This window comes from Lathamus discolor, chromosome 1 (assembly GCF_037157495.1).
Source record: "Lathamus discolor isolate bLatDis1 chromosome 1, bLatDis1.hap1, whole genome shotgun sequence".
Lineage (NCBI taxonomy): Eukaryota > Metazoa > Chordata > Aves > Psittaciformes > Psittacidae > Lathamus > Lathamus discolor.
Window position 1 is genome coordinate 61,725,911 of NC_088884.1, and position 26,610 is coordinate 61,752,520.

At 44.9% G+C, this 26,610-nt stretch overlaps 1 protein-coding gene across 1 annotated transcript; it reads right to left on the bottom strand.

Annotated features, from left to right (window-relative positions):
- SSPN (sarcospan) lies at window positions 1–22,488 on the bottom strand. The gene is made up of 3 exons (XM_065673877.1): window positions 22,073–22,488; window positions 9,402–9,488; window positions 1–3,433 (listed from the first exon to the last, which is right to left on the bottom strand). Exons 1-3 carry the CDS (start codon window positions 22,376–22,378, stop codon window positions 3,068–3,070), a joined length of 759 nt encoding a protein of 252 aa, XP_065529949.1. The 5' UTR covers window positions 22,379–22,488; the 3' UTR covers window positions 1–3,067.
- Between the last annotated feature and the right edge of the window lie 4,122 nt (window positions 22,489–26,610).

The window sequence follows — 26,610 nt, forward strand, 5'->3', positions numbered from 1 at the left end:
TTAGTCTTTGCTAGATCAAAACGCCTCATATTTATTCATTAAACAGCAAAGCACCAACAGAATACATGATGAATATTGCTTTCTTCCAGAGCAAAGGTTTAAGCTGCAGCACGCTGATCAGTGAACCGAAGTCAGCAACGGCGGCCCCTGGAATTGGAGGGTGCGCTTCTATGAAGGTGCACACCTTGTTCAGTGGAGCAGGGTCTCTTACCCAGATCTCCCATCTCTTCCCTGTTGCTTCAATGAAGGCATTTTCGGGACTCTGAGATCATTACCACCGTGTCTTTCACGCTCTAGCGGAGTCCCAGCAAATTTAATCCCAGGAGTGGGTAGACAGAGGCCAGGCAATGCAAGCTCAGCCCCATCTAACAGGGCTGGCCTCTGGAAGCCCAGCACCTTGGAGGTGTTGGGAGACAGGGAGTGAAAACATGTGGGTGAGATGGAGGTCAAAGGATTAAGGAGACAAAAGCCTGCTCTGATGGAAATGCCACTCGGCCAGGGCCAGCCAGGACAGCTGTTTCTCACAACAGCTTGCTGCTGCCAGCCTGCAGACAGCGCAACCTAAGCTGGAGCCCTGCACACCAAGTTACCTTCTGAACAGGGATATTTGGGAAAGGGCAGGGTGGAAAACACGCACTGCTCTGCCAGCAGAGCCTTCCTCTTGATTCACTAGCCGTCAGGGAGCAGCGCCTGGTGGCAAGGGTGGGAGGAAGTGCCAAAGCTCAGCTGTCATTCAGCCTCCCCTCAATCCCTTTCCTGCTTCTTGTTATCTTCTTTGCAGAGGAGAGACCACGTTTTTGACTGGAGGGAAAAGCAGGCACAGCAAGGGTCGTGTAGGTAGGAGGAAGTTCTATCCTCTGCCTTGCACTTCCACAGAGATCACAGCTGGAGTCGTGTGAGGAATGGGGGGACAAACCAGCATTCGAGTACAGGCAGCAGGTGAAGAGGCGCCCCTGTGCATCCATCCCGTATAGAAGGCTGGCCGTGGTACAGGTCCACAAGTGCTGCTTGCAGGCACACTCCAATGGAATTGAGGAGACAGGCTGATTCCTGGCACCACACAGATGGCCCCGCCAATGCTGACAGCAGGGTCTTACATCGCCAGCCTTCCTGTACCTTCCACTGCTATCTCAGCTTGCTCCAAGCATGCCTGGGAGACAGGCTTAGGACTTCGGCTGTGTGGTGACACGTACGCAAGCAAATGTGCCCCACAGTCAAGCTTACTAGTGAGTGCTATTTTTAGGTGCATAAAAAACGCTGTTTGGAAGCTCGTCTCAAAACCCTTCATTTTCTGAAGCTCCTCTCTTTGCAGCTTGGCAGAGAGCACCTTGGTGACACTATGTCTACTCTAGAAACACATTCCATGACAAACACTTAAGTACATACATGGAGCAGTGCTGCAGGTGGACCATGGGAGACTTAACTACACTGGGATTTTCTGATCCTGCAGGTATACTGGTGTAGCCCTGGGATGATGTGTGATCACCATAAGGAAGAGAGTTTTCGGATAATATTAGAACAACTTAGACAACTAGCTGTTTGCCAGACTGGGGTTTTGACTTCCTGGTGGCTATTTTTGCTGCAGAAACAGAAAGGTTTTGCTTCTTTGAAGCCTTCTTGAAATTTTATTTGCTTCCTCCTTGCTAATGATTATGGCACAGTTTTTCAGGCATGTGATTGCTCCACCCCACCTCGGAGACACCCATGTTCTGGCCAGGATAGGGAAATCCCTATTTATGGCAGGGTGTGAGCACCAGCTGGCTTGCCCTTGCACAGATAGCTATCAGCAGGCAGTGCAAAATGCTGCCAGTTCAGAATTGCTCCTACGTTTGGAAGTCCATGCTGTGCTAGTAGAAATGTCAGTTCAAGGGACGAACCAACATACTTGTCTTGGTACAAGGCTAGTAAGTCATAAAGCACTTCTAGAGCCACACTTTCACAGTGAAAAAGCACTGCTTGAATGTGGTTTGTTATTCTATACTGCTTATTAAGAAAGCTATTCTTTTGCCTTCATCATTATAAATGATGTCTTTGGGAGACTGGCAGTCTCTTCTTGCTTCCCTCCCTCCACCCCATTTTAAAAACATTCATTGTTGCAGGGGTATATCTTTCAGGGCTTTTGGCCCAACTCCACTGCTGGTTCATAAGGCTGATTGTCTTCAGAGGAGTTACACCAAAAATGCATTTGGCCTTTTGTGCTTGGAGTATAATTGGTGGAACTGGCTAGACACCGGGTTTGGGACCTGGGATTGCAATTAAAGCAACGTCAACATAGCTTTCAACGTGACTAGTGATTCAGGGTCCTCCACTTTGGGAGCGCAACTCAAGGTTTCTTAATAGATTTTTCTCTGAAAGTGGGGAGGAATCAGTCTGGGGATCAAAAACATCCCCAAATTCCCATTAGTGAACCCACTCATACTGTTGTTTATTAGTAATTGGTAACCTGTATCATTAGGCACTCTGAAAAGTCTTACGTATATTTTATATGGCGGTTGTTTATATTCACTTTGCTGTTGGTCTCAACCTTCATTTGAAGAGTCTTGACCTCCCTTATTAATTTTCCATATGTTAAGCTTTCATTAGGTTAGTGTGGGTTATGCCCAGAGCATCCAAGAGACAATATATTCCCTAGGCATGATCAGCATAATTATAATTAAGCACTTTGGACCAGATCCTTGTCTCATAAAAATTGGTATAGCTTCTCTGAAGGCAAGGACAGATACCAGTGATGGAAATGGACCCTTTATCTTGACAGCTGTAGCCCTGCAGATGAGTTCCCAATGATTTTTTAAGCTCCCATTTTGTCTATGGCTATTAAAGATCCTCTTTGGTGAGTATTTGTACAGCTGCATCTTTAGGACTTTGTGACCTCTACATCATCTCACAAGAGACCTTTTGCAAGAGCAGCCATATGAAATGCTCTTAAAATGATTGAAAAATGTATTCATTAAACTGTGTGAATGTTTTTCCCTGTGAAAAACCTTGTAAACGCTCATCCATCTGTGGTGTCTATGGTGGCAGTATGCTGACATTTTCCATTCCTTGGCTAACCCTTGCCAGCCCAGACCTACACTTTCTGTTTCTGGCCTTCAGTAGCAGTTAAAGAGTAGAACCGAACTCCCACATAGAAGACCTGGTATCTGTGCTTCCACATTACGAAGCATGCCGATAGACACACCAAGGCTGCGACCAGATTGAGAGCCATCTGCAGAAGTAGGTACAGGTTGAGCATGCTGGTGAGGCTGTCACAGTCAGCTGCATCCTGGTAGATGAAGGTTCTACCAAGGGGGTCTGCAGTGTCCAGTTTGCACTGGCAGGACTCGAAGATGGTGTTGCAGGTAAATTTTGTCATCTGCAAATAATGGTGTGCAGCAAAAGCCACTGCCAAAACACAGGCAACCAGACCAAGGGCGCACAGGAGAAAATACATCAACTGAAAGAAAGCAAAAAAAGAAAAAATAAAGAAAAAACCTCACTTTTCCCAGCTACATGGGTAATGAGGAGCACAGAATGAAAGCTTGCACATGGACTTCACAGGGAACACATGCATTCAATGTACTACCTGGACACTGTATTCTTCAAAAATCGTAAGATAGCTATAACTCCCAGATGATGCAAAGTTTAGCAAGTGAGTCAGTTCCAGATGGGATAGAGCTAATTTAGAGATAATTTTCTTCCTAGTAGCTAATACAGTGCTGGATCTACGTTGAGAATAAAGCTGATAACACACACATGTTTTAGTTGTTGCTGAGTAGTGCTTACTATAAGTTACAGACTTTTCAGTCTCTCATGCTCTGCGTAAGGAGGGGCACAAGAAGCTGGGAGGGAGCAGAGACCCAAACTACTCAAAGGGATATTCCATACCACAGCATGTCATGCTCAGTATATAAACTGGGAGGAGTTGGCCAGGACCCACTGATTGGTTGCTGGTCTGAGGCAGGCTGGGTATCGGTCAGTGGGTGGTGCGCAATTGGATTACACATCACTTGTGTTTATAGGGGTTTATTCCTCTCTCTTTTTGTTATCTCCCTTTTTTATTATCATTATTGTTGCTACTGTTGCTATTTTACTTTATTTCAATTGTGAAATTGTTCTTATCTCAACTCATTAGTTTTACCTTTTCTCAGATTCGCCTCCCCATCCCACCAGGGGCAGGGGAACTGAGCAAGCAGCTGCACGGTGCTCAGTTGCTGGTTGGGGTTAAACCATGACAGCAAGTTATCTCAAGAACAGTAATTCTGTCTTGCATATTTTATATGAGTATTGCCTTGCAATTTTGAGAACTGAAGAAAGCACTGGGAAATCAATGTCTCTGTACAGCCAGAAGCTTTAGAGAGAGGGAGGGAGCATCTTCCTTGTACCTGCATGGGCTAGAGTCATCAGCTGGGATAAATCAATAAAGTTGCCTTGAAGCAGAGCTGAGCAGACTGAGACTCGGGCTGACATCCCAGGCTGTACTGAGAAGTAGGTGTTTTTGAAACTTTGTTCATGTGTTTTTCCCGGCTCTTGGTTTGCATGCCCAAACAAATCTGATTTATACTTGCAAATGAGGCAGCGAGGTGGCTGATCTGCTTGTGGCCCAGTGAATGCAGCCAGCCTACTTGCTTACCAGGTCCTACTGTGGAGCATGAATTCAAATCTCCACAAAAAGTGCATGCTATTCTCAATCTCCCTCTAAAACTTGCCCCATAAACATGGAGTAGAAGTCTTTCAAAGGTGTGAAAGAGCAGCGAGCGCCCTTCATATCTCAGCGATATGGCATGAGAAGAACAATGCTCTGTTTGTCACCCCACTACTCCTTACACCAGTGGCAGCTTTAAAATAGGGTGGCTTTTATCGAGAGTAGCTATGTAGAGTCCACCCCCATAAACACATGTAAACTGGCAGCAACTCAGACCCTTTGTCACTCTGAGTTACACCTGAGACCTTCAGATACCAGAGCATATGGACTTCCCTCACTTTTGATAGCTGGAACTGGCAGTTGCTGTGCTGCATACAAAATATGTGTGAATGTATTTTAAAATCATATTCTGTGTTTAGCCAAAATAGCATTTTTGGTTCTGTTCAGCACTGTAGAAACATTTATTTTTCTTGGCGTCTTATCTGTCAGACACATGGCATGCTTGGGAATCTGTTATTTTAAACAGCAGCTTCTCTCTTTCTCTCTCTTAACCTCAATACTGCAAGCAAACTATCAATATAAAAGCATTTTTTATGACCTTGAAACTCCAAGTATGTATGTCTTGATAAAATTCATGCTCCTGGTGTATTTATCTTCTATCTACAGCGTTGCATCAATCTTCCTATTCATTTGCCAGCTTGAAAAATAAAATATTTGGGCTTATTGCAGATCTTACAGCACTGTATAAATTTTCTCCCCAGCTCCCCAAATTCTTAAAGCAAGATCTTAATTTCCAAGACTTAGCTACTGTTAAATTTATTGACTTCCTGTGCAGCCTTAAACCACGAGCAGCTTCAAAATGAGGGCTGCTCTTACTAAATGCAATTACTTTCAAGGAAAAGGTCCATAAGAAAGGTGAAGTTGGAGAATGCGGACACCTCCTCATATAAAGCACGGAGAAAATGGAGAACTACTGACTGATGGGCCCCTTACAAGCAAAGATGTGGTAATTCATAAACTGATGGCATTACTTTAAAAGATGGTGTAAATGTGTTTGATAGAGAAAAATGTCCAAAAAAAAAATGGACATTCTCTGAGGGATGAAAGTTGTTGTGCAATGTAGGAGTCCTAGTGGACTGTCTGGAAGTCCAGAGATTCAGACCAGCAGAAGACAGAATCAGGCCTCCCTAATAAGTGAGATATTAAACCAAGACTACACAACGTGCCTGATTCTCCCTTGGCAGGTATGTTATTTAGCTGCTAACTTCTACTCAAAAGTCAGGACAAAATAGGGTGAGATCCACAGCCTAAGCTACATTCCAAGTACAGTAAGCAAGAATTTGCCTGTTGTGTACCTAAAGGGGAGGAAATCCCAGTATCCAAATTACATGGGCAGCTCTTCCAGCAATCCTCAGAGCCAATCAGAGATGCATGGGGCCACTGGCGATTTCCAAATAGCTTATTATTCTCACAAGATGCTTGCAGAGGAAACTCTCTGCAAACTGCTGAAAATGAACACATTTCCAAACATCAAAGGTGAGGCAAATGCAAGTAATGCCTGTGAGGGTGTACAAGACAACAAGTGCTGAGATTCATCAGCAGATTAACCACATGCCAGCCCTGGAGGCAACTTCAGTATCGTAAATAGAACCTTGTAGTAAGCTCTTCCCAGGAACCAGAACTTGCCACTGGAAAACCGTTTTTTAACAGCCTCAGAGAGATAGGCATTGCAATTGCTGTTTGAATGGAAGGAGAAAAAGGAAGCAGGGAGAGACAGCATGTGACGAGGTCAGAGCACGGCAGCTCTCCTTCCTCCAGTTTCCTTATATGAGGAAGAAATTTTTAACAATATTTACTGGCAAAAGTTTAGCTCTGTGCCAAATAAAATTCAAGAGCCTAAGATGGCTCGAGTTCCTTGTGGAAAAGGCTTCTCATCGTTATCAGAGGTGAAACCAGAAGTGTTTGCAGACATGGATCCAGGGGACCTCTTTTGAAGGTGGTGGTGACTCAGGCGTGACAGGGCAGGGAACAGGAGCCGCAGTGTGTGCTATGGCCTGGGAAGCTGGGGCTGTGTGAGCAGGAGGGTGTCATGCTACCGGAAGATACTGTGATGAGGACCGCAGTGCATGATCTGTCAAATATTAGCAGATAGCCCAGGAAGTCCACAGGAGATCTCAAGGTTTTCCTATGTGGGGTTTTTTGGTTGGTTGGTTGGTTTTGGACAAGGGAAGAGGATGTCCCCTCTCAAATACACATGTAATAGCTGGACATGCTGCTTTGCCATACTACAGAGCATGCTTCCTGCTGATGCAGAGATGGAGCAAGGCAGAAATTTTGCCTGGGACTTGACATTTTTCCCCCAAAGGGCAAAGCCACCCTCCCTTTGGGTGGTGGTCTCCCTTTTTCATGGATGCACAGGGTGTTGTGGATACCCTCAGTAGTCTCATGAAGAGACTTCTGCCAAAAGGAGTTTTAACACCTCCTCCTTTAACAGGATCCAGGGCTCATGCAAGTGTGAAATGAAAGAAGCAGCTGTTGAGAAGGAGGAAGGCAGAGAGGACTGCACATGTCTCCTGCTGTTTCCCACCCTGGGGGAGTCACTCACAGTGGTCATAGGGTCACCTCAGGGATTAACCAAAATCCCCTAGGCCTGTGACGGTATATGGTCCTCCTTCCAAAGTGACCCTTGGGCTAGGCAAAGGATTCTAGGGTGCTCTTTGCGCTGCAGAGAAGTCCAGCCAAGATTTTCTTCTAGGATGATGCTCAGCAGCCATGTGCAGTCTCAGTGGGCACCAGCCTGAGGGCAGGGCTAGGGAGCAAGTCCCTGGGAGGACAGCCACAGCAGATAGGGCTGAACCCAGCCAGGCTGCTGGACGAAGCATCAGGCCCCCGAGCAGGAGAGAATGACCAGTTACTTGGCTTTGTCTCATGACTGCAATTTTGCATCCTCAGCCTTGTGACAGTTTTTGGTTCAGAGACAGCCTTTCACTGACAGCTGAAGATCTGAAAAGTGATATTGGGGATTTAGATGAGTCCTAAGATGAGATGTATGACCAAAGGGCTGGAGGAGACTCTTAGCTCCAACTTTGTTTAAAACAGGTATGTGACCTGCAGCAAGAAGGCATTTCTCCGGAAAGTCAGTGAAGAGGGGAGGCACTGTGGAACAATGGCTCCCAGTGCGAACATGGGACAATAGAGATGAACAGCCTGGTCAAGATGCAGTTTTGTGGCATGCTGCAATAGGAAACCTGAGGAAGGTAGATTTTGGGGAGGAGAATGCCTCGGGTAGGCATCAGTCTATGGACCGAACCAGAAGTCTTTCAAGGGAGACTTCAGCTCTAATTCTGCCAGGTGATGAGGAATGACCCATTTTACATTTCCTGGGGAGCACTTCTACGTTCTCGCTGAAGCGATGGCTCATGTTCCTCACTGCCAGGGTGGGCGGTGTTACTAAGGGTGGCAGAGACATCTGAGCTGCCCAGCCCAACATGCCATTCCCACCACGAGGGATGACTCCCTTCCTGCTTGGATGCCAAGTTCGATTTAATGCTGCAGGGCAAGCAATAAAAAGCCTGGCGTGGCAGCTCCCGCCCAGCCCGGCAGCTCCCTGGGCAGCTATAAGGCTTACTTGCGGGTGTAAAGGTGACGGGCGAGAATGTGGAAGCAATCAAAGGGCAGAAACCATTGTTGTTCTTCTCCCTTTCTTTATATAAGTATGGGAGAAGCTTGAGAGAGGCACAAAAGACACACCGGGGTCTAATTTCTAAAGGGAGGATGAATGCCAGGTTTCAAAAAGCCACTCCTTGCGTTTTATTTCCTTCTGCCTTTTTCAGTTAATAATCACTGTTATTTTGTGTTGCTTGCATCAGTATTTTTCTTGGTTGTTATGTGTCTGCAAAATATTAAGAGCCCGGAAAATTACAATAATAAGAAAAAATAGCCCAGGAAAATGGTGTTAAAAATGCCCCGTCTGGAACAAGCATTCTTAGCCTTTCTTTTCTAGCCATTTACCAGTGTCAGTGAAGCACAGTTTTGGGGACCAAGGCAGAGCATGGTGCACGGTTTCTGCACCTCTATTGCAATGCTCGGATGGGAATTTGCTTAGTGGAAGAATGCTTTGTTCTACGGTTGGCTAATGCTTTCCCATGTTCACTAGTGCCTCACCCTGACACGAGGCACCGTGTGCTGATACATAGCTGTCAGTGCTCAGGTACAGCCTCTCTATCCCCAGCCATAGAGGTGGGCAGGTAGAGATTTGCAGCCACACTTTTTCATGGCCACTTGTGCCTATGCAGTTTCTTATTTCATGGTGAGGAGCAAATCTGCTGGGAAGATGCTGAGATGCTTCTTAGATCACATTAAAAATTGAAACCTGATTAAAGTGGACCCATTTTATACCACCCTACATCTGATCCAACTCTCTGTGAGTATTTCTGCTTTATCAGTAACCCTCAGTCTTTCACTGAACACTTCCCAAGTTATTCCAGCTTTGTTGATCCAGATCTCTTTGATATTCTTAAAACGTGGCAAAGAAAAAACAACAAACAACCCACATTCTGATTTGTTCTGATAATGCTCTGATTTGAAATATTTGTTATTATAGTTTCCCTTTTATAGGCCACAGTTTCTTCCTTAGCTGCCTGAAAAATATCATAAAACCGTTCTTGAATTTCAGGTGCATTTTCACTTCTTTTCATGTGGTCTTAAAAGCATCTCCAGTATCAGTTTTTCTGATTGTATTTAACAACATGAGAAGCAAAATAAATTAAAGTCAAGGTACCTTTACTGTGAACTGCACACACGTCTTCTCATCAGGCTGGTATGAAATGCAAAGCATAACAAATCCCACCAAGGACACCACACAGACCTGCAACAGAAGAGGTATAAAATGTGTCAAAGTTAAAGAAAATAATCTAATAAATAAACCCACAAAAATAATTATTTCCTTTGTTTTCAAGCCAAAACGCCTTTCTGTGTTAGCAGGACAGTAACTCAAGGAGCGGTGTGTAAGTGAAGTTGTCCAAGTAGGGGCTACAGGCATGCATGTAAGAGCCTCGTACTTGTGGATGCACCTGCAAGGAGGGAAGAACTTTACCCTTTACTTTACAGGCACTGAAGTACGAAAAACTTACTCAGAGGGACTTTTTGAATCAGACCTACAAAGACACAGCCCAGCAATAGCCTTGAGGATATATTTTGAGGTTTTGCCCATGTAATTAGCAATCAAAAAGGAGCAGAAGGCTTATGAAGTTGGACTTGCAAGCCCAAAGAGCACCATTCTATGTACCACTGGGTGCTGCCAGGGTTTTTGTGTCACCAGTGCAAGTTGTAAATCAGTAGCCACAGCTGCCATTGGATAAGAAGCAGCACAGTTTATAGGGGTGGCTTTCACCCTCTCCTAGATTGGATACCTTCTCAAAGAAGACATCTCTCCTGCAACCTGACACTGCATTTTAGTTCTGTGGCAGTAATTTCTGGGGGTTAACAGCAATGAAAAAATATTTATGTACTTTATTGTTCGTTTAACTGTCTTTATTATTAATTCTGAAGATTGAGATTTATTTGCAGGAGCACATATTCACTGGAAGGCATTTTCCAGCCATGTAAGGGGGAAGATCCTGCTCTGAGGAGCTAGCCCAGTATGATAAGCGTTAGAAGGGACCTTAGCTGAGATCAGCCAGTGCGCTTTCAGAGGTCTTGTCTTCACACATGGCCAGGAGCAAGAGTTGACCTCCTTGCTAGGAGCACCTTGATTATAAATGATAGGTATTAAATTCTTAGTGACAACAGCAAGAAACTGTGTTTTTTGCCCTTCATTTTACTTCAGGGGGTTTGAAGACTTCTTGTTAATTTGAGGTGTTCTGCTTTCCCAGAGCAGTGGGATTTGCCCTCTCAGGCCAGACCCAGGTGTGAGTTGCCTTTGCTCAAGGGTGGGACTACACCATGGAGATGCCAGCAGGAGTGTGGGAGTCCTTCACAGCCCCATCCCTGCCTGCTTGCTGTGTGTTCTGGCACTGCTGTTCACATCCAGTTTTCCAGCTCCATAGGGAACTGCTTGACCTGCAGTGAAAAATGCATAGCTGTCTTTCTAGACAGCAATGGTGAAACACATTTCCTCTATGATCTGATGCATAAAATACCCCAGTTTTCTTTATATCTGCATTATTGGTATAAGGCACTAGGCAGCAGCCCTGTGAAGGAAGAGTGCCTCTCAATACGCGGGTAGTCATGCCCTCAAGAACCTGTGTGATTAATAACACTTTTCCCCATAAAGTTTTATTTCATGTCATTTCAGTAGGACATGAATAGAAGTATTGCCTGAGAACATTTCTAAAGAAAGCGTCAGTATTATTTACTCCTTTCCATGTCATGTGTATTTATATTCTGGTCCTATGACTTACACATGGCCTCCAATTTATTTGTTTTCTTCCTTTTATTGTTGACAGCCATAGCTGACAGGGCTGTCGGGGGAAAAAACAACCTTCCTTGTCAAAGGTCCTTCAGTGCTGGATTTCTTTTTGCCCTATAGTGCTTCTACATGACTCACCCATGTTTTATTTCTCAGGATTAATCACCTATGTCCTTGTTCCCTTGGACTGTGTATTAATCTTTTAATTCAATTAACATGCCCATAAAACTTAAATCTTAAGGAGATCACATCTAGCGATACCCAAATGATAAATTCCTCCAGTGGCAGTAGTGACTGAAGGAAAGCACATGAAGTGAGAACTAAAAAATATTCTTAAATATACTCGCTTAACATTACATGCCCAAATCCATGTGAAATCAAAGGGGCTGCTCATGTCAAAGCTAAACGTAAGTATCTGCAGGATCTGGTGCTGAAGGATCTTGTTATGAAGCAATAAATTAGACTTGCTTTGCTTCAGCTGCACTAGTAGGCATTTACGCTTACAGGAACCAAGGGCCAGATTTGCCTTCAGGTTACTCCTGTGAGACATCATGGGACTGTGCCTGTTTTCCCACAGAAAGCCGACAGAGCTGCACTCATTGCCGAAGGCAGAGTCAAGATACCAGCAGTGAAATACTCTCTCTACCACCAAGTGCCTCACACAGCTTCTGCAAAAACCCCAGCAGCTTTCAATGTGGCAGGATCAGGTCTCTTCAGAAAGCTTCCCATACAAAAGACTGCCGTTTAAAAGGATTTCCATTCCTGCATGTGCTTTCTAAAGTTCCTCTGGGTTTTTAATGATACACTCAGGGATACTTGAAGAGGCACACTTGTAGAGAGGTACTTAGAAAAGATTACGCTGGGTCAGGATTCCGGCGAGTCTTGGGCAGGATATTTCAGAAGGCTTAAATATTTCTTTTATAACAATATACCAACATTTGCGTTTAACCAGAGATGTGTATTTTTGCAACTAAAAGTAAAAAATAATGTTGCTGAGAATTATGACCCATAGATGTTTTACATTTTGGTTCTTTAAAGGTAAATTCGATCATTGGAGCAAACCAAAGTCTGGAACATTTATACAGAAGACGGCTTTATGCTTCTACTTTATACATTATTAATAGACCAGTTTTGAGTTATACCTGTGAAGTGTAATAGAATAACTATAAAAATCTCCTGTTAAATATTTTTTAGAACCCGCTAAGTAACTAAGACAGCTGCAGGCACATTACGGATGCTGTTGATGCTGATTGCTAAGTAGCATTAGGTAATCCCATGTCCTAATGCTTCAATAGCCACTGCAATATCCCAGCATGAAGCATACATTTCCTATGCCTTATTGACTAAGCACACAACATAAAATGCAATTGAACTTGTTTTAGCACTTGCTTGCCACCAGTCGATACGTATTTGTTATACAAATAAAATAGCTCCTATAAGAGCTGCAGAATAGCAGTTAATTAGATCAGCTTTTGTAACTGTGATCTGGAAAGCTAGAAATATGCATTTCTGTGCTGAGTAAATTTCGGCTCAACCTCATCTCAAGATCCTATTTCAAAATTTCCAGACGGACTAGCACACCGCTTGCAGAATAGGTAGTGGTATGAAAGGCTGTCCAAGGAAAGAATTTATATTTAGAAAAGTGCTGTCTAGAAAAAGAGCCGAATGTAATACAGAAGTATTTAGGAAGGGTACAGATTTCATTTTGGTTAAGGCACACCCTGGGAAACATCCCAGTCCACAATCCTGGGAAAACAGCTCTTTCCTAGAGCTGGCTGAGAAACTTGAGAAGTTTATGCTGTAGAAAAGTTTCAATACTACTTTTTTGTTTCATGGGAAGCAATAGACCTTCCTTCCATTGGGCACGAACATCTCATGGTGGAAAAGTCACTTAAGAATTATTGGGTTTTAAACTACAAAACTGAAGTAGACATTTTCCAAGTTGCTCCCACCCCAAAGAGGGCTAGAGCCTGTTGTCATGAGAACTGAATCAAGTTTCTATGGATTTAATCAGGAACAGGACCTGACCCAACTGCATTGAAGAGTGGGTCCCAGTTAATTTGCCTGCACCCACGGAGATCTAGCATGCAGTCCTTGGCTCTTCAGGACTTTGGCAAACCAGCTCTCCCTGCATGCTAGCACAACTGAGTGTTTCTCACAGCTTGGAGCCTCACACACTGCTGCAAAATAGATGGCTCAACAGTGAGACTGCAACCATACCACAGTACACATTCGATACTTGCAAGGAGCATGCCTTTACATATCTTGATCATCTTAAAACCAGAACTCAAGCAGGAAATAAGATCAATTTCAGTCTTTGTGTACCCCACATCCCTCACCATCAGCATTACTTTAGCTGGTATCACTGTGCTGAAGGGCTTCAGCTACCACTGAAGCTCAGTGGGCTGACGCCCTGCCCAGCATGATGCCATCATCCTCCTGCATCAGCCAAGCCTGTCCCTCCCACTAAACTTATGACACTTCCTAAAAGTGTCATGGGTGAGAAAAACAGGCTTGTCATCTCCAACAGGAACACACAGATGGCAATGAAGAAGGGTGTTTGGACAAAGCCCACAGACATTGCCACCCAGAGAGGACCATGAGGTTTGGGGCAAGGGAGCCGCTCTCCCTGTCCTCAACTCCCTGCAGCTCACTCATCTCTGGTCCTGCAAGGACTAAGCACAAGGTGTACGAGCAGCACAAGGGCACCACGTGGTAGTGATGAAGATGGGTATGTAATGTATGTAATTGGGGGAAATGTAAACGCATAAAGCACATATTTCCACTGTGGTTTGCATTCATTATCTTTGCATGCTAATATATTAATGTGATTTGCTTTATTTCGACAGATTTCAAACCACAGATTTCTCTAATCTGTCTGCATCTCTCCTTTGTATACTTGTGAAACTGTCTTTTCTTTTGTTACTGCTACAGTTTTAGCCTGAGTGTTGCTGCAGACTAGGTGATTTTCGCCAGCAAAGTGCTTCCTACCCAGAGCATCTTTGAAACTCTGGCACGTGGGTAAAGCAGGAGAGTTGGAAACCACCAAGAAGTAAAGGAAGAAGGCAACAATCTAGTTCAAAGGAGCATCTTTGGTCTATGCCATATCACAAGACAAATGCTGCAACCACTCACGAAGAGCTAGTATAGGTAACAAGCTTCTTGATATGGGGGATTTTTAGCAAGAACCTCCTGCAACAACCTTTAGGGGCAGAAAGCAAACACCTTGGAGGACGATACCTCTCAAATATATACGGTGCAATACCACACAGCATTGCTGAGACCCACAGGTGGACTCTTCCTTTTTAATAAGAATGTAACCTCTCAAACTTCAGGGGAATGAGTAATGTAATAATGAAGAACTTTTCATTATGGACAAGTCACTTTACCGTTACTCACTTCAAGACGCTAAGCATCTTTCTGTTTGTAGAGACAAGGGTAAAGAAGTAATCCCTCTTTCTAGTAGCTATCTCTGAAGTCTCTGGCATACCCTCAGAGGCGATAGATGGCTTGATGGCTAACCTGCTTTATCAGATATAGCAAGGCTTAGCTCCTATCCACAACTTTGGAGAAGCCATGTTACCCATCACATTTAACGCTCCCAACGGACATCGACTTTGATGTAAGAAATAACATTTTCTTGTTAGTTTTGCCATGACGAACCAGGATCATCTCTGATGCCAGACATCTGTACAGGCTGTTGCAGACAGCAGCACTGATGATTATTCACTATACGAGGTTTGAGGAAACTGCAGTGAAAGCTGGTGTTACAGGCAGCTTTCACTGCTAGCTTTCATCAGCCTCAGGTCAGCCTGGGTCTCAGTACCACACGTAAAAGAAGCCAGTCTGCCACACAGAGGTATTGCACCTTAATGGGCTTTTTGTGCTTGCAGATTTCTTATTAGGTTTAAGGACAGTCTAGTTGCATATAAATTATTCCCAGAAATAATAGCTGTAACAATAATGATAAACATGTATATTGGGGTTGCAGGCAAAGGCCATCATCAACTAGGAAATCATTCTCTTAACAGCCATAACACCCATAATAACTGACCATCCCTGTCCCACCTACAGAATAAAATAATGATGTCTTTACTACAGGTCCCTTCAAGCCATACAACAACACACCACAGCAGATGCACAATTCTGTAAATCCTGCAAGAACATTCATAATCAAATGAAATGGTGTTTTTCCTGAGCCATATTTGCTGCTTATGTCAGTTGCTCAGCAGAGAAAATGGTCACTTGTGCTATGGTAAGATTTAATTCCCAAGTCAAGGGCTACCATCACTTCCAAAGCAGGAGCTGCAGTAGCAGTCCATTACTGCTGTTAAGTCAGAAATATAGTGCTGGGTGGTTAAATGCTTGAGGGAACAAAACCAAAAACAAAACAATTAAAAGTTCCAAGAGCCAGTAGTGATTTGCAATGTAAGAAGTGCAATATGGCTGAGTGCTACGTGAAAATGACTTTGAGATGTGTCCATAACTATAAACCTATGGAAAGCCATGATCTCTATAGCCATAAGGTTACCTAGGTGAGGAAACCTGTTTGAACAATCTCCCTCTCCAAATCTTACCTAGGCTTTCGGCACAAGCACAATCCAACCAGGAACTCTGATTACCTCCCTCCTGCCCCTCGAGGCTGTAGCTAGACCAAGGGGCTAAACCACACTGGTGTCCAAAATGAGATCAGCACTTGACCAGGTATCACACAGACCTTCTCAAACCATTCTTACAGAACATTTCAACATTTTCTCCCATCAAAGTTTTCCAACTTATATCTGATCAAAACAGAAGTACGGATTTGAGATAATGAGGCAACAATGCATACTCACTCTTAGAAAATGATGAGATTTAATGGCAGAGGGCTCAGCAGCTCTGGTGCTACACACATATGTGGCTACAAACAAGCACTAGAAACCTCACCATAGCATATTGCATGCACCGTATGCATACCATCCAGAGTTTCACGTACTTTGGAGAAGGCTCAATTAAATACCTAAACTTGGAGGCTCTTCTTGAAGGCAGTCCTTCCTCAGACCTTTTGATATTAGCCCATGCCTAATTGAAGCTAGCTTGTATAAAAAATGGATGCCTGCCTGTCTATAATTTCCATTAGTGGAATGGTGCTTTGATGGCACAGTTTTAAAGTGCCACTTTTCATTTAAAATTGGTATGGGTTTCCCTAATCACAAGTAAAAGTTAAAAACGCAGCAAGGCTATACAGGAGGGAAAGCCTGACTGAAAGCCACCTCCACAATTGCTGTAGGAAAGGTGTCAAAAGCAACAACAACAAAACCCCAGCAAGGAGCCAGGGCTAACAAGAAAGCATCTCTCTTCTTTCAGGCTTTAAAAGCGAACACATTTCGGGGGGTTTTGAATAGTCAATCGTCCCCCATATCAATACGGACAGGGATCGGTTGCCTCTCGCTCTAGCTGGGGATGCTTCCCAATTATTGACCCTCTCTAGGAAGATAAAAAGGTTGCCTCACACAGAAAGTGGTTGTCTGATGATTAGCAGGGCAACCACTGTGCAGCCAGAGCTTCCAGCCTTGTGGAAAAATGCAGCAGGTGTGAGGATCTGGAAAGAGAAAGGCAAGGAGGCTGACAGGGGTTCTCCCATACAGGTTTGCCTAGTTTTATCATGTGAGAAAGGCTTTCAGGTGGGAAAATCTACAGAGCCTCATCTGTGGGGAAACTGTCACAGACAATGCAGCCCATGAATTGCTTTGTTACATGGAGCCAGGGAAACCATCTATGTTATAGGAACAGCTACAGGTACAGCAAATTCATTCCAGTCCAGAGGAGCACAGGCTTAACCAACCCCAGCTAATCATCAGGACACAGCACCAGTTTCTAACTTATATCACTTCATAGCATGGTAGCATCCTTCTTTCACTAGACTTCTGTATATAATGCTTCACTCCTTCAGCATCCATCTCACAACAACATTCTCAAAGCTTCTTTTTAACAGTTATACGCATCACCATCATTGCATCCATTTTCAGGATGAGAATCCCAGCTCATAGCCTCTCCCTGTTGTTATCTTCTACCATTTCAAAAGTTCAGCTTCATTTTAGGGGTCTTGCTGCTTCCCTAGGAACTCAGGATGCCCGAGTGACTTTGCCAAGAGCTATACATGCCAAAGAGGGTGCTAGGCACGGGGAGCTTCCTGCCCTTCCAGCCTCAAAATGGCACAAACCCTGACAGCCTAAAGAGGCAGAGGCTGGGTTAGCACTGCCTGTTACGGGCATCGCTATTGATTTTGGCACTCAGGTTTACCAGCCCATGAGCACGTGCTGAGTCAGTGGCAGGACCCACAATCTGAGTCAGACTCATGCAGGAGCACATCAATTAAACAAACATCTCTATTATTATCATCATCTGATAGGAATACACAGTGTCAGGAGATAGTCCTGGCTGTTTGCTGCCTATGTTGTACTAAGCACTAAAAGATCTTTGAAGCATGAAAGCCAGCCAAACTCCTCTGCCAGCCCAGGTCGCCTTGCACCATTCCCTGGTGCGGCCATGCAATGCCCCGCATCTCCTGCAAACCATCCCTCACAGCTGCTTTTTTCAGCCATAACGGGATCGTCATTTGTCTCACTTGTCTTTGTCTGTGAGATGCTCAAAGCAAAGAATTTGTTTCCTAAAGTTTTGGCTTTTTTTTTTTTCTTTTTGAAGTTTCTTTAAAAAAATATAAAAACTTAGACATATGCATTTCTGACTCCAAGTAAACGAAGAATAATTAAATTGCTTTTTCAGCTGAAAGTCTGCCTGCCTTTTGCACCACAAATCCCCACATCAGCCTCACTTCATCGGGGCAGAGAAGCCAATGCTTGAACACCGACACCAGAAAGCAACAAGCCACGGCTAACCCTTGGGTAAAGCTCAGGCACCCTCTGGCCTGGGAAACACAGAGGAGATGTGGCCATGAAAGGGCTGAGCAGGGAGAAGCATCAGAGCTCCTGGGCTGAGGGCTCAGCCCCTGACAGATCTTTTGAGCTATATTTTGCAATACCATAAGTGACATCTGGAGCCACGAGCTGCTTGAAAACAGCTTTTTTTTGCTTAATGTCTTTTAAAACCCCAGTTTTGTGTACATCCAACCATATATATGGATCTTAAATAACTTTCTGACAGAAATAATAAACACCCTGGATAATCATTTCTGATGAGCATTTCTGTAACTTTCCTAACTGCCTGAGTCTGCAAAACGGGGCTGAAAGGGAGCTTGCCTGTGAAAACTCTGATGCTCTCAACTTTTGATCAGAGGAAATAATCTAAGAGCAGATTTTTCAAGGGGAAATACATCATTTCTTCTTCTGGGTGTCAAAAGGCCACAAGCTAATGAAAAAGAATGAAAAGGATACCATTAATATCTACTGTTTCTGCAACACTTTTCATCTGAGTATCTCAAAGCAGGGGCTGACAGATAGCCATTATTAACCCCACTTTACAGGGGAAATAACAAAGTCTTAGCAAGGTTAAGTAACTTGCCCAAAGCTATGCAGGAAGTCAGTGTCAAGACACAGAAAAAAGGGAAAACTAAAAGGCAAAAATAAAGCCCTGCAGTCTTGGGTGGATTTGTGAGGATTTTGTTCAAGCTCCTTCAAAACAGCAAGAAGGAAGAGACTGTCAGGGTGGTACAGCCTGCAGTTTTGGGTGCCCCAGGCAGGTCTCAGAGAGGAGAGACACGGATATCTTCACTGTAAATGGCTACAGGTAGGTGAAACAAGTGTTTCAAACACTTGCCTGTTTTGAATTGTATTTATTATCCTGTCCCTAGCAATGTGGCCAAGGGAATAGGTTGTTGAGACTGAAGCAGAAGTGGTAAATCACGTAGGCTCCGTGGTTTCTGTCCATAAACCTTTCCTTTGGTTTCTGACTCATGTCCCACGGATTTCAGATGAAATGCATTTCCAACTAGTAGGTTTTAGCCAGGTTTCATGGTGAAATGATTCTGATGCAACACAAGCTGTATCTTTTCCTTCTGCAGGAGCTGCAGGAGGGAAGGGATGTTGGGGACCTTCTCCTCTCCCTGTCAGTGAACCACTGGCCACATTTATTCCGCAGGATGGTGAACCCAATACCTGGCCTGTGCTATTCTTACAAACCTAGGCAGTCAGGCTTTGAACCAGTTTAGTTCAGACTGCCTTGAGTGGTGTTCCTTGGTAGCTTTTTTACTCTTGCTGCTTCTCTAAAGAAGTTCCTTTTCATTCATGGCAATGCACTAAAGCACTTGATTTTCAGCAAGGAACACTATCACTGTTTTGCCACTAATTAAGAAAAAAAGAAAAAAACCAGCCTTTCAGTCAATCAGGGTCTATTTAACACATTTACACTTTTCCTTCATTTTTCTGTCATGCAGCATTAACAGCCGTGGGGTCAAATCCAGCCCTGGTGTAATTCCAAAGGAGTAACACTAGGAATGAGCTTCACCCATTATCTCTAATGTTGCTAAAAAGGTCTCCATAATAGATTTTTTAAGATCTTGATTCTGAATACTAATCAAGTCCTTTAAAAAGAGCACTTGAGTGGGATGCTACTAAAACAAATATGCTCTGGTATTTTACACCACATCTTTCTGTTCTGCTGCTCATTTCTTTGCAAACAAATGAGTTCGGGGAAGTCACTTTCTGCCATGAAGTTTGTTCTCAAGCAGCACATGGGTCATCCAGTCCCTACCTGTATGTCCTGCATGCAGCCTTTCACAGCAGCCCAAGAGCCAGGACACCCAGCCACATGTAGGGTGTCATAGTCAAGGGTCCTCCTTCACGGACCTTCCCAGCTCTCCAGAGGCCACTCCACAGCTCAGTAGCAGCACCCTGTGACCTGCACACCCAGAAACTCCAGCTCAGCTGTTCCTGGACATTGCCATCCAATGTCCCAGTGAACACCAAATACCATCACAGAGACATCACTGCACAGGAACAAAGTAAATGCAGCATCATGTCATGCCTCCTGCATGCCTCCATGCCTCCTTTGCACTACTTTAGTGCAAAGTAGTGCTTTGCACTACTCCCATAACGCATTAGCCACGGTCGAGCTCTGCCTGATGTGGTCATCTAAATGTCACTACTGCTTGTGGCTGTTGATAAAAGTGAGCTGTTAGAGCTCTGTTTTCAAAAAGTAGTGACTTTTGAGGGGTTTCAGGCCTCCCTGAGGGAGATCAGGCATATGTGAATATCTCAGATGGATGCTGTTTGGACACCGATGACATTCACATGGGCCAGGGGCTGCTTCGTTGGCTTTTCTCATGTGCCTAACTTCATTCTAGTTCAGTCCAGCTCACTCTTTCCCTAGCTTTTTCTAGTGAAAAAGCCATTTCAAAACTGGGATACTACTCGTGTGGTCTGGAAAACGCAAAATCTGACCTCCAGAATTCCCAAAATAAACAAAAGCAGTGAAAATGTCACATGCTGCTATTTTATCAACTGTACTATCCCCCGGTTTGTAACAGTGAAAACCCCAGGAGGAAGTTCTCCTCCCGAGCAAGGGCAGGCTCTCGCCCCGCAAAACATCACATACCTCTTCAGCTGGAAGAGAAACAAGAAGGACCAGATGAGTAAGAGACCTCTTCCTTTGGCTGCTCAGGCCCTCCCCCTTCCACTCTTTGGGAGGTCATCCAACAGGATTAATACAGCAAACCCTAAACAGTTCAGGTGTTCAGATAATCCTCTGGCTAGCAAAGAATTACATTCACAGAAGAGGCTCCCACAGCTGCTTAGCGCATCAAGAAATCTTTAAGTACCTAAACATGAATTTATTTGCTGGGAGTTCTTACAGTCTAACAACATACAAAACAGTGCTAACACATCAGTATGCATTTTTCTGAAGCCTGCTGCCTAGGGGGGAAGAAATGCACACTAAATTACATTCATGGCACATCCCAGGCTTGTAAATCATAGAATCATAGAATCACAGAATCATAGAACGGTTCGGGTTGGAAAGGACCTTAAGATCAACTAGTTCCAACCCCGGTGACATGGGCAGGGACACCTCACACATTAGACCGTGTCACCTAAGGCTCTGTCCAACCTGGCCTTGAACACCGCCATGGATGGAGCATTCACAGCTTCCCTGGGCAACCCATTCCAGTGCCTCACCACCCTTACAGTAAAGAACTTCCTCCTTATATCTAACCTGAACTTCCCCTGTTTAAGTGTGAACCCATTACCACTTGTCCTATCACCACAGTCCCTAGTGAAACACCGACCCGCTCCCTCCACAGGCAAACCACACATCCCTGAGCACACAACCACGCGGGTCTACACTGGGCACAGCACCAAGACCCCTCACCTCGTCCCCACCTCAGCAGGTGCTGGGACCAGTCAAGGCTTCCCCACCAGGGATGCCTCTTATTTACACCCAGCAGGACCCTGCCCTTTACCCTGTCACCACCAGCCCATGCGGCGAGGCTGGCGCGTCACTCAGAACTGCATGTGACTTGGCCGGCGGGCCCTGCCACGCTACCCACCACTGAGCCAGCCCCCTCCCCATGGCCACGTGCAGTCTGTCCCTCGGCTGTGGAAGCAGCAGGCAGGAAGGGGGTTAAATCACAGCGGTTCTCTGACACAGCGAGGAAGCTGGAAAGACAGCCATGTCTCTCCTCTCCTTATTGCCAACACACCCAGCTAAAAGTTGCAGATTCTAGAGTTACGCTCTCACTTCTGAAACCTGACTGTTACAATTTGGTGGGGAAACGGGGAAGGCAGAGTAAGTAATCAACGTTTTTTTTTCAGCATCACCAGACAGGAGTTCACTGCAAAGCAGAAGTTAATAAATACATCTAGTGAACAGCAACCCTGCATTTTACTTAAGGTCTGTTGGGTGTTGCAGGGAAGAATAAGAAAGATTGTGTTATTCTGCAGGAGCAGTTTCCTCAGGAAAGTATACCCAGACATTTAATCCCAGGAATATTTAGTTAGCATAACTCAAATGGTGTCGTGCATGCAGTTGGTTAGTCTAAAGTGGAGCGTCATGCAACTTGCATTAATGCTGGCAAAGGCACTTTATGGAGAAACAGACTTTATGCTTACAATTATCCCAGCCCAATATGGAGTGTCTCTGACTAGCAGAGAAGAACTGATGCCTGCCATAAGGAAGCCCAACACTGTTACAGAGACGCCTAATGCCAGCTGCAACAAAGCAAACAGCAGCGGGAAATGGCAGCCACAACAAGTATGGGATTCCTCCTCCTGGCCAGCTTTGGGATCCCCCTTTGTTTTCTTCTGCTTCTTCTTCTTCATCTCAGACTCCTGCGTCTTGCTCGAGTCAGTGCCTTTCTCCCCTTCAGGTGCCTTCAGGGACGTGCTGTGCTGGGGTTTCTTCTCCTTCTTTCCCATGCCGATGAACTTTAGGTTTTCACGTGTGCACACGCTGATGGGGGTGTGAGGTTTTTTGCCCCCCAAAGCTTTGCTTTGTGCTGGCTGAGTTGTTCCTGGTATTTGAATCAAGGAGGCTGAACAAATATGGAAAACATTTGGAGCAGATTGTCAGAGCTTCGAAATGCCACATATAGCCCAGAGAAGAGGGGGATTCGAGGGGGGTAGTGAACTGCCAACGCGCAGGCACCGGCTCTGCTGTGTACACACAGGGACTGGCTGTGTACACACAGCTGAGCATGCATGCCACCACGGCTTACACACATAGGTGTGAGCACACATGAGTGTGCATGTTTGTGGAGGAGCTGGACAGGCAAAGAGCATGCAGGCAGTCTGCATTGCCAGCTGATAAACAGCAGGGAAATCTGTCTCACCAGGGAGGTGGGAGTCATCAAGTGCCTGTGCCTGCGTGCGCACTGAGCAGGCAGGTAGGAGCTCATCACGCTGCGGCTCCCCTGGGGATTACTGGCACGCAGAGTGTAACTCGGTGAACCCAAGCAGCACCAAGCACACAACGGGCACGTTTCATACACCGGCTGAATCAGATTAAATAGGTGCATTTCAGCGGGAGAGAGCTGACTACGTGTATGGAAAGTATGAAATTAACACAAATAAAAATTCAAATTAATATCCTGGGGAGCCAAAAGGAATCCTGTCTCTTCCTGAAAGTTGCAAAAGCACAGCTAGGCATGTTTTATGAGGAGGCAGACAGGGACCAGCAATGAGGACTGGTGCTTCTGTACAAGTACACGTAGAGCCTAGAGCTGACCATCTGCTGAGCAAGTTTCCAGGGCTGCAAGTTGCCCATACCAGGAAGATCATTTATCTTACCTAAAAGAGAGAGGGATGTCTTACTGTGGACGTGTTATCATTGCAATTTGTCCACATGCTGGCTCATGCTTGTGCTTGGGGATAGCACACCACACTAAAATTGCTCTGGAGGTGAACCCAGAGCTGGGAGCCCTGGAACAGCTTCTTGGGGGCTGGTGGGGGTCCCAGAGCAAGGGACTGAGGTCTGAAGAGTTAGACATTAAACAGGAGGGAGCAAGAGGAGGTAGGTGTGAGCAGTCCTGTGGAGGCGATACCAGTGGCCGTGCACGTGTCCTTGCAAGGGAAGTCCATAGGAAGCGGGAGGCTGCTGCTATGCCTGTGCTTAGCTCACACCAGAGGAATTACTCAAAAGCTTAGGGGTAAGCAGGTGCTTAAATGCTTTGCTGGCACATGGCCTGGATGCGTACAGCCTGATGTATTGCCCTCCTCCGAGCCAGGAGCTGTATTGGGACCAGCGGAGCACTGAAACCCTTCCTCTGTGCGTGCAGCAATGTCCCCACCGCTGTCACAGGGCACTGTGAGGACACATGGGCTTGTACTGCCTCACCATCAGCTGGAACAGTATAAATGGGCCAGCCAGCTCTGTCCCCATCATTTGTCTATGTGGGGTTTTATTACTCTTACCATAGAGAAGTCAATTTGAGCAAGTGACAGGAGCAAAGCACTGGGAGGAGTAGGGAAGGCAGGAAGAAGATGTCAGATATTGGGGAAGTCACCAGCAAAGCTGCCTTTGAATGCTGCAGAGTGGTTCAGGGGGGAATAACCAAAATGTTGAAGTACTTGGAGAGGATTGCACATGCTGAGACAGCATCAAGGAAATCTTTCCTTTGACATATTGGCAATGCCTTCTGAGAAACTACTCTATTTCCAGCCCTTTATGGCATTTAACAGCAATGACCTGTGTCTTCTGTATTAATAAATTATGATGTCACTTTGGTGTATGGGTTAAGCAATATCCTCTTTGGTTATTTATATTACTGAGTGTATGAAAGAAAACTAGAAACAAAGCGATTCCAGAGGCTTTCTGCACACACAACTCTCGTGTTAGATCCATAGAGCAAGATCAAGATATGTTGCTTAAAAAAGGAGAAGACAAAGAAACTAGACGTTAAAAAGAAAAGAAAGAATAAACCTTCTTCCCTGGCCATGTTGCTTGCTGTACCATACTTTTATAGCTTCTCTCCAAGATATTTTGCCACCATCATCCACTTTTTAAAATGTCCTTACGATAGGTTGCACTCACCGGTGTACCTTGCCTCTGGATCTCAAAGCCACACACAATTATGTTTAACCAGAGCTTTGAGAGGGAGGGGGTGTTCAAGGATCCTCACCAAGGTCAGATAGAGCAGCAGAGGCAAAGCTGAGAACACGTTGAACATCTCCCCTCGTAATAAATATGAGAGTTAAATGAAGTTAGAGTTTCTTTTCCTTTCTGCCTGCCCATTTCTCCAGTTCTGCCCCATAAATCTTTACCATGTTTTTTCCCCCAGGAAAATCCCTGGTTTTAGCACCTGGATTTGTGTTGGCAGCTAGATTTATGCTTGTTGTCTTCTAAAAGGGGCCAAAATCCAGCTGCTTTATTTATGACAACATGCCATGAATGTCGGTTTCAGGGGAATAATTGCCTGAGGAAGATGAACAGGAATTAACCCAAAGTCAATAAAATGAACTAGCACTTACCTTAGAGTCAGTAACAGCCCTTGCTTATCTCCTGGTCCAAGAATCTCTCTTAAAACAGGCACCTAAAGATCTTTCTGCACAGCAAGTATCTCAAAAAGGAGGCCGTACTCCATGGGCAGCAGGATGAATATGTCCTACAGGGAAATGCATCTGCGTCCCGGCCTCCTGCAGCCCCTTTGAAAATCCTAGTTGTGTGGCTGGTGTCCACAGTCTGAAAGCTATGGGTATGGAACTATGAAACAGAGTCAGTGTGGATCAGTTTGCCTTCTCACAGCTGTTGGGTCTGCAGTAGCTGTACCATTTGGAGCACTTGGTTTTCCCAAGGAAACCAAAGACATCAGGTATCATGTGCCCTGGTCATGCTGAGACAGGCAGCCTCTCCTAGGCCGGGCACAGTGTGACCCTACACAGGGAGACACCATGCCCATGGTGAAGGGCAGCAGGACCTTGTCTGGTGGGAGCAGCTTTCAGCCTTCTGCCTTGTTGCTCCTGGTGTTCGCATGGTTATTATAACATACTGATCGGATGACAGCTCACCTGCTTTTACCGGTGAGCTTTTACTTTTTACTTTGGGACTTTGATGGATGCTGACCAGTTGCTAATAAAGACAGTCACTTGTCATAAAATTCAAGAATCCCCAACAGATTGCATACTTAAAATCATATTCACTATGTCTGATCTCTGCAGGAATACATAGAGGAAAAAGTAGGGGCCAAAGACGTTGAAAAAATTGGAGCATGGATGTTGTTGCTTTGAAATGATTAAACAATGTGTACAAGGGGGAATAAGGTTCTTTTACTGTGGCTATCTCTCCCTGCAAAGTCAAACATGCACATCTTACATGCTGGGAAGTTTAATGGGGACAGAAAAAAGAGGCAGATGCAGGATTGATCTTCCATAATTATTATCTGAACCAGATCGTATTTGCTGATTCCACTTGGCATTAACAATCAAGTGTAAAGCAGCTGTGAAGGAATTCACAGCACTGGCAAGCAATGACAAATTAAAAGAATTACTTTTTTAGAAATTGAAAGATTAAACGAGGACACCGAAATAACACTAATTTTCTTCTCGAGTAATACATCTTCCAGACGTCACTTGGAGTTTCTCGGCAACACAAGAATAATCATTACCCTTTTATGCCCAAAGGCCCCGATTAAGTATGTCCTTAAATTAAGCACATGCTTGAATACCCTTCCTGGATGAGGATGTTTTTTGATTCGAGCCCAGCTACCATCTCTCATGTGGCACGCAGTTGTAATTTCTTGTCCTTTACACAAAATGAGTCATGTTGCACAGCTTTTCCATAGCCAGATACTGTCCTCTGTAAAACATTGCCTGCTCTTGTTCCTCCCTTTGCCAAAAGGCAGCGCAAACCGGGTGACGATGACAACAAGTCAAACAGCACACACAACGTCAGACACAGAAATGGCAAGATCTGGGCTGCAGCTTTGCAATGACACAGTCTTTCCTATTGCTTCTCCTACCCGCTAGGACACACAGCATTGCATGGGGCTTCAGAAACCTCAGGGTTTTCTCCATTGCAATTTTTACCCTGGAAATAAAGTGTGTGTGGTGCAATTGAACCCACACAGGCACACAAACGCACCCTCACACAGAATCGCATTTATACAGATATTTTCTTCAAGGCGTCAGCAGTCCCACCAAGTGCCAATCACAGG